This window comes from Tachyglossus aculeatus, chromosome 7, assembly GCF_015852505.1.
Source record: "Tachyglossus aculeatus isolate mTacAcu1 chromosome 7, mTacAcu1.pri, whole genome shotgun sequence".
NCBI classification, from domain to species: domain Eukaryota; kingdom Metazoa; phylum Chordata; class Mammalia; order Monotremata; family Tachyglossidae; genus Tachyglossus; species Tachyglossus aculeatus.
Genome location: NC_052072.1, coordinates 29,404,344 through 29,417,546, shown reverse-complemented (window position 1 = coordinate 29,417,546; position 13,203 = coordinate 29,404,344). Strand labels below are relative to the sequence as shown.

At 47.8% G+C, this 13,203-nt stretch overlaps 1 protein-coding gene across 1 annotated transcript; it reads left to right on the top strand.

Moving 5' to 3' along the window:
* Nucleotides 1-8,272: 8,272 nt before the first annotated feature.
* Nucleotides 8,273-13,203, top strand: GUCA1ANB (GUCA1A neighbor). Its single transcript, XM_038749818.1, has 2 exons — nt 8,273-8,353; nt 12,728-13,203. Exons 1-2 carry the CDS (start codon nt 8,342-8,344, stop codon nt 13,019-13,021), a joined length of 306 nt encoding a protein of 101 aa, XP_038605746.1. The 5' UTR covers nt 8,273-8,341; the 3' UTR covers nt 13,022-13,203.

The following is a 13,203-nucleotide window of genomic DNA, read 5'->3' as shown; positions in this document are numbered from 1 at the left end:
TTGGGCTGATATTTCCTTTTCTAGTCCAGATTTGTGAGCCAGCTGGCAGGGAATAATTTTAGGGGGCCATTTGCTTGCTCCACATTCTTCCCCTCCCTCTAAACTGCTGCAGCACCTGTGAATACTGGGGTTTCTTCCTCTTCTTCTAGTCACCTCGCTCTGGTTTGTAAAGAGCTATTGAAAGGAAGGCTATGGAAGGGAGTATATTTGAATCTTGCTTCCTATGAAGTCGCAGTCACCACTGCCCTTTCCTGGAAATTTATTTCCTTGATAATCTGAAAGTTATGCTCATTTTACAGTTAAAGAACTGAGTCATGGAGAATTATTCAATGATTTGAATCCAGGTGGTTGGGAAGTGCAGAACAAAGTTGACTCAATCAATTGTATTCATTGAACACTTACTGTGTGCAAAGCACTGTACTAAGCACTTGGGAAAGCGCACTATTAACAATAAACAGACACATTTCCTGCTCAAAATGAGGTGTCACGTTCCCTTCCCACAAGGAGTTTATGCTGTGATGTGGGGAGACGCACATCGATATCTTTACAATTTGAGTGGTCAGGGTAAATAATTGATACATGCACATGCATGAGTGCTATAGAGGAGAGCTAGAGTTGGCTGAAGGGATGACATGGCTCAGGGTGCTGGGAAATCAAAAGGTGGGATTTTAGGAGGGATATGAATGTGGAGAGGTGTGATATGATGTGGGGAGGGGCAACACGAGTTAGGGGTGTGAGTCCACTGTTGGGTTGGAACTGTCTCTATATGTTGCCAACTTGTACTTCCCAAGCGCTTAGTACAGTGCTCTGCACACAGTAAGCGCTCAATAAATATGATTGATTGATTGATTGACGGGTGGGGGTAGGAGAATAAAGAGTGAGGTAGCTCCCTTAACCCTGCTCTCTCCAATTCCACCTTTTCCTGAGTTATTGCCTGGTCACTGAGGGTCACCAGGCCTAATTCTATTTTCAGCCCAGTCTTTTGTTGAGCCTCGGCACCTCCCCCAAACGTCACCCTGCTAATCATGACCAACACCTGCTGCCCAAGTAAAAGAAACAGCCAAATGACAGGGCTCCCATTGAAAAAGACAAAAGCACCATTCCTGTAATTAAGTCACAGCCCCATAATTTCCTATAACCAGGGCAAGCAAACTTTATTGGAGGGAATCTCCAATTCCAGATGGAAGATGTAGCCCAGAATCGACACTCCCTTCCCAAAGCCTTCCCATTTTTGCCAAAGTCATTCATTCAATCATCTTTATTGAGCGCTTACTCTGTGCAGAGCACTGTACTAAGTGCTTGGGAAGTACAATTTGGCAACAAAGTCCCACTCAGATCTCCTCAGGGTTTCTCTAAAGAGTGGTTGGGTGGTCACTGCTCCTTCTTTTAAAAAAAGGTCAAGTTTTTGGCCAAGTGTTCACCTTGAGGGATGGTTCTCTGAGAGGGAAGGGAGGCAAAAGGAACGCAAGGGCCACATGGTGGGGATGCTGGAAGCAGGTGGTCAGCCTGGTGATCTGTGGGAGTCCGAGGGGGAATCTGACCTGTTTGGAGTAGGGCTAGTGAGGTGTGAAGGATTTGGGATGGAAAAAAGATCTTTAAAATGACCCATTCCAGATAGTAAGTTCAACCATGGTGAGCGAAAGCAGCCATCTAGGGCTCTGTCTCCATGGCCTCTCTTCTGACTCTGCCAAGGGACTGGTCATTCCTTGGCCTTGGGAGGGTGGTATTGGGCAAGAGGGACAGACAAGAGGGGTGGGAGAAACCACTGTTTTGCCCACCAAGGTCACCAATTTCTGGGAAGACCAGAAAAATTGGGAGAAAAAAATCTTATATTAGTAGTAGAATTTATTGAGCACTCACTGGGGGCAGGTGGACTGAACTCTCCTAAGTGCTCTGCGTACAGTAAGTGCTCAATAAATGTGATTGATTGATTGTACGAGAACTTGAGAAGTACAAAATTAGCAAATGACACATTCCCATGCAGCCACAAGGAAGTTACACTCTATGGAGGAGAAAGACATAAAAATATTTACAGAGTAATGCAGGAGCTGCGGAAGTGAAAAGCCTTTTCCGGGGAGGTTTGAGTTGTGGATCAACCTGTACTGGCAAGTAGCTCCACTCCTTAACCACCACCCTCCTTGGTGGAAGCGAGGCCCAGGTGGATGTGATCTAAGAGCCTCTGAATAGGTCTCAGAAAATCTGCTAGCTCTTTGAAGTCTGACTACTATTTCCAATCCCATCCCGCTGGCACTGCCACCCCAAAAGCTCTGACTCCACGGTAAGCGCTCAATAAATACCATTGGTTGATTAATTGTACACCCCCCCCCAACACACCTATTTCAAAATCCTCTGGACTGTAAAATCCTTGTCTGTTTATTGTTGTATTGTAGTCTCTCAAGCACTTAGTACAGTGTTCTGCACACAATAAGCACTCAATAATAATAATAATGGCATTTATTAAGCACTTACTATGTGCAAAGCACTGTTCTAAGCGCTGGGGAGGTTACAAGGTGATCAGGTTGTCCCACATGGAGCTCACAGTCTTAATCCCCATTTTACAGATGAGGGAACTGAGGCACAGAGAAGTTAAGTGACTTGCCCAAATTCACACAGCTGACAATTGGCAGAGCCAGGATTCGAACCCATGACCTCTGACTCCAAAGCCCGTGCTCTTTCCACAGAGCCACGCTGCTTCTCGGGTGAGTGAATGAAAAATGGCACTTATACCTGTCTGGAGACCCTCCAGGAAGAGCAGAATGTAATGACAGGATATTGACCCGATAGGAGGATGGGTTATAAAAGTCCTTAATTTTCCCCACCACCGACTCCCCTACCTGCCTAGTGACCCTCCTGGGGCTCCCACTTGCCCAGCGTCAGTCCTGTGATATTGGCCTCCTCTCTATGAAGGAGCAAGAAAAGGCAGAGGCGGCCTGCCTCTTGCCTCTTCCCCCAGGGGAAGGTGTTAATACCTCCAAATGGCTCTTGAGTGCACTGGTCATAGGGGAGTGAAAAAACAGCCCAATGAGTATTATTTTTCTCCTTCTTGTTATTGCTTCCTCCTCCCACCCCTCCACTTGCTCTGTCATTATGGGCTCGTTACCAACAGGAGGCAAGATATGGGATTGAACACAAGTCACAAACACCTTAACCCCACACCTGCCCAGCCCTGGAGGCCCAAACCTCACAATCCCTCTTCTCCCCCTCCATCCTCTGACCAACACTCCTGGCCCACCAAGAAAGTAAATAAATAAATACAAATTTCCCTGCCCAGGGCAAGCCCGGAATCTTTTTAGGTTATGAAATTGCAGGCTTCCTTCTGTCTGGCTTGATGTTTTCTCCCCTCCCCCAGACATTTTGATGTGTCACTAACATAGTTTGGATTCCAGTTGAGAGGCTGTGGATTCCTCATTATATTTCTCCTCTGAGAATGATGAAGGGGCATGGTGGCCTAAAGGAAAGAGCATGGGCTTGGAAGTCTGCGGACTTGGGTTCTCATCTCTGCCCCTTGCCAGCTTTGTGACCCCGGGCAAGACACCATTTCTCTGTGCCTCTGTTCCCTCATCAATTACTCTCCCCCACTTTCAAAGTCTTATTGAAAGCACAACTCTTCCAAGAGGCCTTCCCTGACTAAGCCCCCCATTCCTCTTCTCCCTCCTGCTTTTGTGTCGCCCTGACTTGCTCCCTCTGTTCATCCTCCCTCCCAGCCCCAAAGCACTTATGTACATATATGTAACTTATCCATTTATATTATCTGTCTCCCCCGACTCCCACTAGACTTTAAGCTTGTTGTGGGCAGGGTACGTATCGGTTTATTGTTGTACTGTACTTGCCCAAGTGGTTAGTACAGTGCTCTGCACATAGTAAATGCTCAATAAACATGATAAACTGATTGATTGACCAGCATTGGGTCCAACTTGATAGGTAAGTACATAGCATATAGTAAGCGCTTAATAAATACCACAATGATTAAGTCTGGAATTGGAGCTTGGTTAAGGGTCACTGAGTTTGTGAAAACTAACGGAGCTGCAGGAGAGGATGTAGGCCCAGGGAGAAGACAGAGAGCAGAGGGGGTGGGAAGACTTCCCCTCCAACTTTTGAGATGATGGGGTCAGATGATGCTTAAGGCAGCATGGGGAAGCAGTAAGCATGAGATGGCATCTGAGCCAGGGAGCTCGCCAGGGTGTGGGTATGTGGGCAGGGAGGGGCTTTTCTTTTCATATTAGCCCCAAATCTAGTAGTAGTATTAGTAGTAGAGTGGCTTCACTGACACTGTCCTCTCCTGATTCTCCTTCTATCCCTCGGACCTCTCATAGTCTCTTTCGCAGGCTCCTCCTCTGCCTCCCACCCTCTAACTGTAGTAGTGCTTAAAGACTCAGTTCTGGATCCCCCCACTATATACTTTGCCCCAATGACTTCAGCTACCATCTCTATGCGGATGATTCCCGAATCTACGTCTCCAGCCCTGATCTCTCTCCCTATCTGCAATCTCACATTTCCTCCTGCCTTCAGGACAGCCCTATCAAGGCACCTTAAACTCAGCATGTCCAAGATAGAACTTCTCTTATTCCCACCAAAACCCTGTCTTCCCCCTGACGTTAGCATCACTGCAGACAGCACAACCATCCTCCCCGTCTCACAAGCTTGTAATCTTAGGTATTGTCCTCGATTCATCTCAACCCACACATTCAGTCTGTCACCAAATCCTTTCAGTTCAACCTTCACAACATTGCTAAAATCTTTTCTTTCTTTACCATCCAAACTGCTACCATGTTTATCCAAGCACTTATTCTATCCCTCCTTGATTACTGTATCAGTCTCCTTTGCTGACTTCCCTTCTTTCTGTCGCTCCCCACTCCTGTCCATACTTCACTCTGCTGCCTGGATTGCTTTTCTACAAAACTATTCAGTCCATGTTTTCCCACTTCTCAAGAACCTCCAGTGGTTGCCCCATCCATCTCCAAATCAAACAGATCCTTACCTTTGGCTTTAAAACACTCAATCACCTTGCCTCCTCCTGCCTTACCTCTCTGATTTCTTACTACAATCCAGCCAACTCACTTCGCTCCTCTAATGTCAACCTACTCACTGTACCTCAACCTCATCAATCTTGCCATCGACCCATGTCCTTTTGCACTGGACCTCTCTCCCTCTTCATATTCAACAAGATGATCATTCTCCCCAACCTCAAAGCCTTATTAAAACCACATCTCCTTGATGAAGCCAACTAAGCCCTCATGTCTTCTCCCATTCACTACCTTCTGTATCTCCCTTGCACTTGGATTTGCATCCTCTATTCATCCCTCCCTCAACCACAGCACTTATGTATATATCTGTAATAATGTATTTATATTAATGTCCATCTCCCTTTCTGGACTGTATGTTCACTGTGGGCAGGGAACATGTCTACCAACTCTGTTACATTGTACTCTCCCAAGAGCTAAGTACAGTGATCTGCATACAGTGAGTACTCAGAAAATACTATTAATTGATTGATAGTGTATTTATGTATAGTATAATATGTATGTGTGTATATGTGTGTGTGTGTGTGTGTGTGTGTGTGTGTGTGTGTGTGTGTGTGTGTGTGTAGGTATTTGTTAAGTGCTTTCTATGTGCCAAGGATTGTACTAAGTGCTGGGGTGAGTATAAGCAAATCAGGTTGTACTCAGTCTCTGTCCTATATGGAGCTCACAGTCTTAATCCCCATTTTACAGATGAGAAAACTGAGGCACAGAGAAGTTAAGTGCCTTGCCCAAGGTCACACAGCATGCAAGTGGCTGAGCCAGTATTAGAACCCAGGTTCTTCTGACTCCCATGCCCATGCTCAATCCATTAGCCCACACTGCTTCTCAGTGTAGTTGTAGTATTAGTATTGTTTAGTACAGTGTGCTGCACACAGTAACTGCTCAATAAATACCATTTTTTATGGTATTTGTTAGGTGCGTACTGTGTGTAAGACCCACAGCACTTATGTGCATATCAGTAATTTATTCATATTAATGTATGTCTCCCCCTCTAGTTTGTAAGCCTGTTGTGGGCAGGGAATGTGCCTATTTATTGTAATATTGCACTTTCCCAAGCACTTAGTACAGTGATTTAATAATAATAATAATAATAATAATAATAATAATGGTATCTATTAAGTACTTACTATGTGACAAGCACTGTTCTAAGCACTGGGATAGATATAAGGTAATCAGGTTGCCCCACTTAGGCTCACAGTCTTAATCCCCATTTTATAGATGAGGTAACTGAGGCAAAGAGAAGTTAAGTGACATGCCCAAAGTAACAAAGCTGATAATTGGTGGAGCCAGGATTAGAACCCATGACCTCTGACTCCCAAGCCTTTGCTCTTTCCACTAAGCCACGCTACTTCACAATAAGTGGTCAATAAATAGTTGAACAAATGAATGAAAGAATGAATGAGTCAAGCATTGTTTTAAGCACTGAGGTAGATACAAATGAATAAGTTGATTGATTAATATTGCTATTTATTGAGCAGCTAATGAACATCGTGCATTAAATATTTGGAAAGGTCTCTATTGCTAAATTGTACCTTCCAAGTGCTTAGTACAGTGCTCTGCACTCAGTAAGTGCTCAATAAATATGATTGAACAGAACATACCCTGTCTACAGGGGGAGATGTAAATGTATGTACACACAGTGAAATCTGAATAATAAACTGAATATTCAGTCAAGATGTTCAGTAAACACAAGTGCTGAGGATGGGACATAGGTGCAAGAGACTGCTGCTGTGGTAATATGATTATTAATGAGGATAATTAATGAGGGAAAACTAATTGGGAAGGTGGGATTTAAGGAGAACGTTGAAAGAAGGAGAACTGAAATCTGGTGGATTTGTGGGGAAAGGAATTCCTGGCCAGGGGAATAGTGTTCTTCAGGTATTGGAGGCTGACAAGGTGAGAGCAAGGTACAGATAGGAAGGAGGCTTGGGTGTGACCTTGGGAAAGTCACTTCTCTGAGCCTCAGTTAGCTCATCTGTAAAATGGGGATTAAGACTGTGAGCCCCACGTGGGACAACGTGTTCACCTTGTATCCTCCCCCAGGACTTAGAACAGTGATTTGCACATAGTAAGTGCTTAACAAATGCCATCAAAAAAAAAGAGCAAAGTGTGAGGTGGGGACTAATGTGTGAGGAGAGAGGGGAGATGAAAGGTAAGAAGGGGTAAGGAATTTTTGTCTAATTTAGAAGGAGCAAGGGAGAGAGGCTGGAGGTAGGAAGACCAGCAAGGAGGCTGATGCAGTTGTGTAAGCATGGTGTGAAGAGGGGCGAACCAAGGTGGTGACAATTTGGGTGGCAAGGAAAAGGCAGAGCAGCCGAAGCTCTTTGAAGGAAGAATCATCCAAATCGTGTAACTCCACGCCTAGAACTGACCCCAACCCTAGTCTAGAACCAATAGTGGTGGTATTGCTGTGTGCCAAACTCTGTACTAAGGGCTGGGGTAGATACAAAATAGTCAGTTCAGACACAGTCTGTCCCACATGGGGTCCACAGTCTAAGAGGGAGGGAGAACAGTTACCGAATCCCCATTTTTACAGATGAGGAGCCTAAGACCCAGGGAAATTAAGTGACCTGCCTAAAGTCACAAATCAAATGAATTTCATAGCCAGGATTATTACCAGGTCTTCTGATTCCCAGACCTCTGTTCTTTCTACCGGGCCAAACTGCTTCAGTTGCAAAGTGTGAGTCAGGGAGGATTTCCCCAGGTCTCCAGTCAGTCCCAGGTGAGAACCAAACACACTGTTCCCAGATGTAGAAACAGTCCCAGATTTAAAATTAAATGGGATCCTTCAGGTTCTTGGAGAAGCAGTGTGGCTTAGTGGATAGAGCACAGGCCTGGGAGACAGAAGGACCTGGGTTCTAATGCCAGCTTTGCCACTTGTCTGCAAGTTACTTAACTTCTCTGTGCTTTCATTACATCATCTAATAGGGGTTAATATTGTGAGCCCTTATGGAACATGGACTGCGTCCAACCCGATTATCTTGTACCTACCCCAGCATTTAGTAGAGTGCCTGGCACAGAGTAAGGACTTAACAAACATTAAAAAAAAAAAGACAACAGAATGGGTCCCCAGAACAAGAGGGCTTGGGCCTGAGGAGACTTCACATGAGGGTCCCAGGAAAGTGCTCCTCTGGCAGTGCCCAGGCTGGTTGCCAACCGGGCCTCCAGTAGAATTGGAGGAAGACAATGAATGATGCTGCTGGAGAGTCACAATGTCCCTGGCCCCACCCAGGCTCAGCTAATCCCTGGGGATCCTTCTAGATCAGATCCTCTCCTTCGGTGCCAAGGCCCTGACACAGCAGGAGGACCTGCCTGCAAGGATGCCCCACTCGGTATGGCATCGCCCGGGAGGCAGCTCAGTGTGGCAGGGAAGGAGCAGGGTGACATCACAGACCCTGCCTCTGCCAACTGGCTGGCAGAGTAGGGAGGTGCAGACTGCTTGCCAAGGGCCAGGGGAGCCATTTTATACTCCCTCTCTCAGCTATAACCTTCCCTAGGCACCAGTTAGAACAGGGGGTCAAGGGATGGCTCCAGTCCATCTCTGATCCCCCAAGACTCACCTCTATCCAGTCAGAAGCCTTCCCACTCTCCCCTCTCAGCCCGTCCCCCCGCACCAGTTCATTAATTCATTCAGTAGTATTTATTGAGCACTTACTGTGTGCAGAGCACTATACTAAGCGCTTGGGAAGTACAAGTCGGCAACATATAGAGATGGTCCCTACCCAACAGCGGTCTAGAAGGGGGAGACAGACAACAAAACAAAACCTGTAGACAGGTGTCAAAACCATCAGAATAAATAGAATTGTAGCTATATGCACATCATTAATAAAATAGAGTAGTAAATATGTACAAGTAAAATAAATAGAGTAATAAGTATGTACAAATATATACAAGTGCTGTGGGAAGGGGAAGGAGGTAGGGTGGGGGGCGATGGGGAGAGGAGGGGAGGAGGAGAGGGAAAAGGAGGCTCAGTCTGGGAAAACCTCCTGGAGGAGGTGAGCTCTCAGTAGGGCTTTGAAGGGAGGAAGAGAGCTAGTTTGGCGGATGTGTGGAGGGAGGGCATTCCAGGCCAGGGGAAGGACGTGGGCCAGGGGTCGACGGCAGAAAAATATAAGTTCTCCCACTCCCAAGTCTCCCACTCCATCCCTGAGCTGCCCCAGTATGCCTGGGGAACCTGGTCCCACAGGGAAAAGAATTGGCAGGAGAGGGGAGTACAGAAGGAGAGCATTAGGACTGGGCCAGAGCAGCCACTTAGTCTGTGGTCACCCTGTTGTTCCCTCTTATTCCCAGCACTTCCTTCAAGCCCTTAATCCCTGCCTGCCTCGGTATTCCTATGTTCCCCAAGCCTGTTTTCCCAGTAGTTCTGAATGCTGTGCGATTCCCTGCTTCTTTGATGAAGCTGTGTCCATCCTGGCTCCTCCGGACTATGTTGGCGCAGCTGGGGTCTATCTCTCGGTTTCTCTGTGGAGTCCGGCCCATGAAGCAGTGTGGCCTAGTGGGTAGAGGACTGGCCTAGGAATCAGAAGGACCTGGGTTCTAGTGCCAGCTCTGCCACTTGTCTGCTGTGTGACCTTGGGCAAATCACTCCACTTCTCTGGGCCTTAGTTCCCTAATCTGTAAAACAGGGATTGAGACTGTGAGCCCCATATGGGCCAGGGACTGTGTCCAAACTAATTTGCTTTTATCCACCCCAGCACTTAGTACAGTGCCTGGCACATAGTAATTGCTTAACAAATACCACAATTACTATTTTTATAATTGTTATTGTGCAGAGGGGTGTCTTGGTAGTCTTAGAAGTCTTGTGTTGAGGGGGGTGTCTCTGAAGTCTGAAGCCAGATCTTCATGGTTCACCAGTCAGGCCCTGGAGCAGTGGAAACATGAAGGGTTCCAAGATAGCGGTGGACATTGGAGCCATTTCCCCCTACATTTCTTTCTTTCTCTCCTTGGTGGATTAAAGAATTAAATGGCTCCCCCTCTCCTCATCCCCTCCTCACCCTTTCCTGACAAAAGGGTTTTGTTCAGGTGCCTGCTGTAGCGGGTGGGGAAAGGGTTAATGAAACCTGCTGGGTAACCTGGAAAATATGTGGCATGAAGGGCACACCCACCCTATCCAGCCCCAGCCCTGCTCCAGGACAGCTGGGCCTCAGAGCTGGTCTCTCCCAGCTTTAGTCATCCGTGGGGGCCACTGGACTTTGGCAAGGAATGAGGCAGGGCCAAGCCCATGGCCCTGCTGTGGGCTACTTTCTTTGCCACAGTCCCCAGCTCCTCCCCTCCCCACCTCCTTCCCTTCCACCTCAGTCGTTATCTCCACCCCAGTTTCAAGGTAGAGAGCGAAGAGCAAGAGTCAGCCGCCTGGTCTCCCTGGAAAAGCCTCCTGGGCTGGGAATCAGAACTCTTAGGGTTGCTCTCTAGACACCCCCTCCCCAGGCTCATGGGGAAACCCATGAGTCTGTCCCTTCCTGGGCCTCTTTTTTTTCTTTCTTTTTTCTTTTGTGACAGGCACTGTACTAAGTACTGGGTAGATGCAAGATAATCAGGTTGTAGACTGTTCATGTCCCATATGGGGCTCATGGTCTTAAATCCCCGTTTTACAGATGAGGTAACTGAAGCGCAGAAATGTTAAGTGATTTACCCAAGGTCACACAGCAGACAAGTGGCAGAGGCGAGGTTAGAACCCAGCTCCTTCTGATTCTCAGGCCTGTGCTCTATCCAGTGGGCATGCTACTCTACTTAGTCAATCAATCAATGGTATTTATTGAGCACTTATTATGTGCTTGGGAGAGTACAATACAGTAGAATTAGTGGACGCACTTCCTGCCCATAACAAGCTTACAGTCAAGAGGGGGAGAGATAAGTTTCCTCTCTCTCCCTCCCCTTCTTCCTCCTGAGCAGGTTAGCAGCATTAATTCAACTAAAATCAAGAAATATATTGCTCACCCAGCCATGCAAATCCTTTTCAAAAATCATTAAGCCAAAGTATGTTCATCTGCTCCACCCAAATTCCCAGATGCCCCTTTCTCCCTTGGCCTCTCCCATCTTTTGCCCCTTGCTACTTCCTGGGTTCAGATATTTCCAGAGTATCACTCTGCCTGCCACAACCAAACTCAGATAGCTCAGACCCTGGGCCCCACAGACTCCAACATGAAGGTGAGAGTCTGCAGAACTAGAAGGTGTTTAATTGGCTTGCTCCCTTGTTTTCTTTTATGCCCACTGTCTGATTTCTCTCAGGCCCTGACACCCAGCTGTCAGGTGGGTTTGGCTTCATTGGAGACAAACATTAATTAGGCACAAAGTGCAGTATGATAGTAACCTTCGTGATTGTTTACTCAAATTAGTCCCCTGGGCAAGAAGGCCTGGGTCTGTGGCGGGGTCCTTTGGGGTCGCTCCATAGTCTGCAGGGTCTCTCCCCATTCTTCCCTCCGTGCCCTCATCCCATCCACCCTGGGAGCCAGAGCAGAGCCAGGTGGAGATGTGGTGGCCAGGGAGGGCCCTATCTAGATTAGTGAGGTCCCTTCTCCCCACCGCCAATCCCTCATCCCTCCTTTCATGACTAAGAGGGTTAGGCCTGCAGGTCAGAGCAAAAATAGACAGCCCCAGCAGGGTACTGCGGGGCAGGGGGATGTCAGAGGGGCCGGTCAGTGGCTCACGGGAGGACGGCCGTCCTCTCCACAGGCAGGAAGGCAGGCAGGCGTGGCTGTCCACAGGCAGCTCCGAAACAAACTGGAAAAATCAGAGCCTGGTGGTGAGCCAGCAATTAACCTGGTAGTTCCAGGGCCAGCACCCCCATTCCACCCCGCCCCACAAGTCTGCAAGGCATGGGGTGTGGAGGGGGAGAGAGGCACCTAGGGGTTGGCTCCAACCTCACTAGATCCCCACCCTTCTTACCCCCCGTCACCCTCCTCACTGCCCCCTGGTTAATCAGGGCTGAGGCCCAGGCTGGGCCCAACCCCTCCCGGGCCCAACCCCTCCAGTTTCTAGGCAGAGCCAGCTTGACCTGATCCTACTGGGTCGCGAGGGGCAAGGTTGAAGGATGGATCTCTGCATTTTGACATGATTAACATGCACATACTCTGGAGCGCCATCCCTGCCAATTCCTAGTGCCACTGGTCCTGTGTTAGATGTGGCCAGATGTTGGGGAGAAGAGATCAAATGCTAACACAGCTCTCTCTCCCACAGTCAGTCAATCAATCAATCGTATTTATTGAGCGCTTACTGTGTGCAGAGCACTGTACTAAGCGCTTGGGAAGTACAAGCTGGCAACATATAGAGACGGTCCCTACCCAACAGTGGGCTCACAGTCTAGAAGGGGGAGACAGAGAACAAAACCAAACATACTAACAAAATAAAATAAATAGAATAGATAGGTACAAGTAAAATAAATAAATAAATGGAGTAATAAATATGTACAAACATATATACATATATACAGGTGCTGTGGGGAAGGGAAGGAGGTAAGATGCAGGGGATGGAGAGGGGGACGAGGGAGAGAGGAAGGAAGGGACTCAGTCTGGGAAGGCCTCCTGGAGGAGATGAGCTCTCAGTAGGGCCTTGAAGGGAGGAAGAGAGCTAGCTCTCGCTAGTCCTCTTAGCTTAACCCCTCTCCTTCCAAGCCTCAGAGCTTAACAATTTCTCTCTCTCTCTCTCTCTCTCTCTCTCTCTCTCTCTCTCTCTGTCCCCTTCCCTCCTGCCTCTGGACCACCCCCCAGAGAAATCCAATGGCCAGGCAGGTTCTAGAACTATCCCTGCAGGGGCAACAGAGACGTTCCGTGGCCTTTGACTATGTGCCCGTGGTGGTGGACCCCGGATCCCAGAAGCCTGAATCCATCAAGTTCCATTTCTACAGTCAACAATATTCCAATTCCTTCATGCCATTCTACACAGTGCAGAAACCCACCTGTGGCTACCTGTACCATCGGGACATGGACCACACCCGCAAGAAACTGAACGTCCCCTACTTCAACATCGTTAAGTGGAGTTCCCACCTCCCAGTTGAGCACTAAGCCCTTCCCCTCCTCTTCCCCACAGTGGATTGATTGCCCCATGGACCACCTGGGCCACCCCACTCCAGGCCCTGAGAGGAGCAACCATTTGCTGGGGGAGTAGGCCTAGTCTGCAGTAGGCTAGTTAAGTGAGCAAAGCTAGATGTGACAAACAGATAAATAAATCTAGTTTGTCTTCCCTG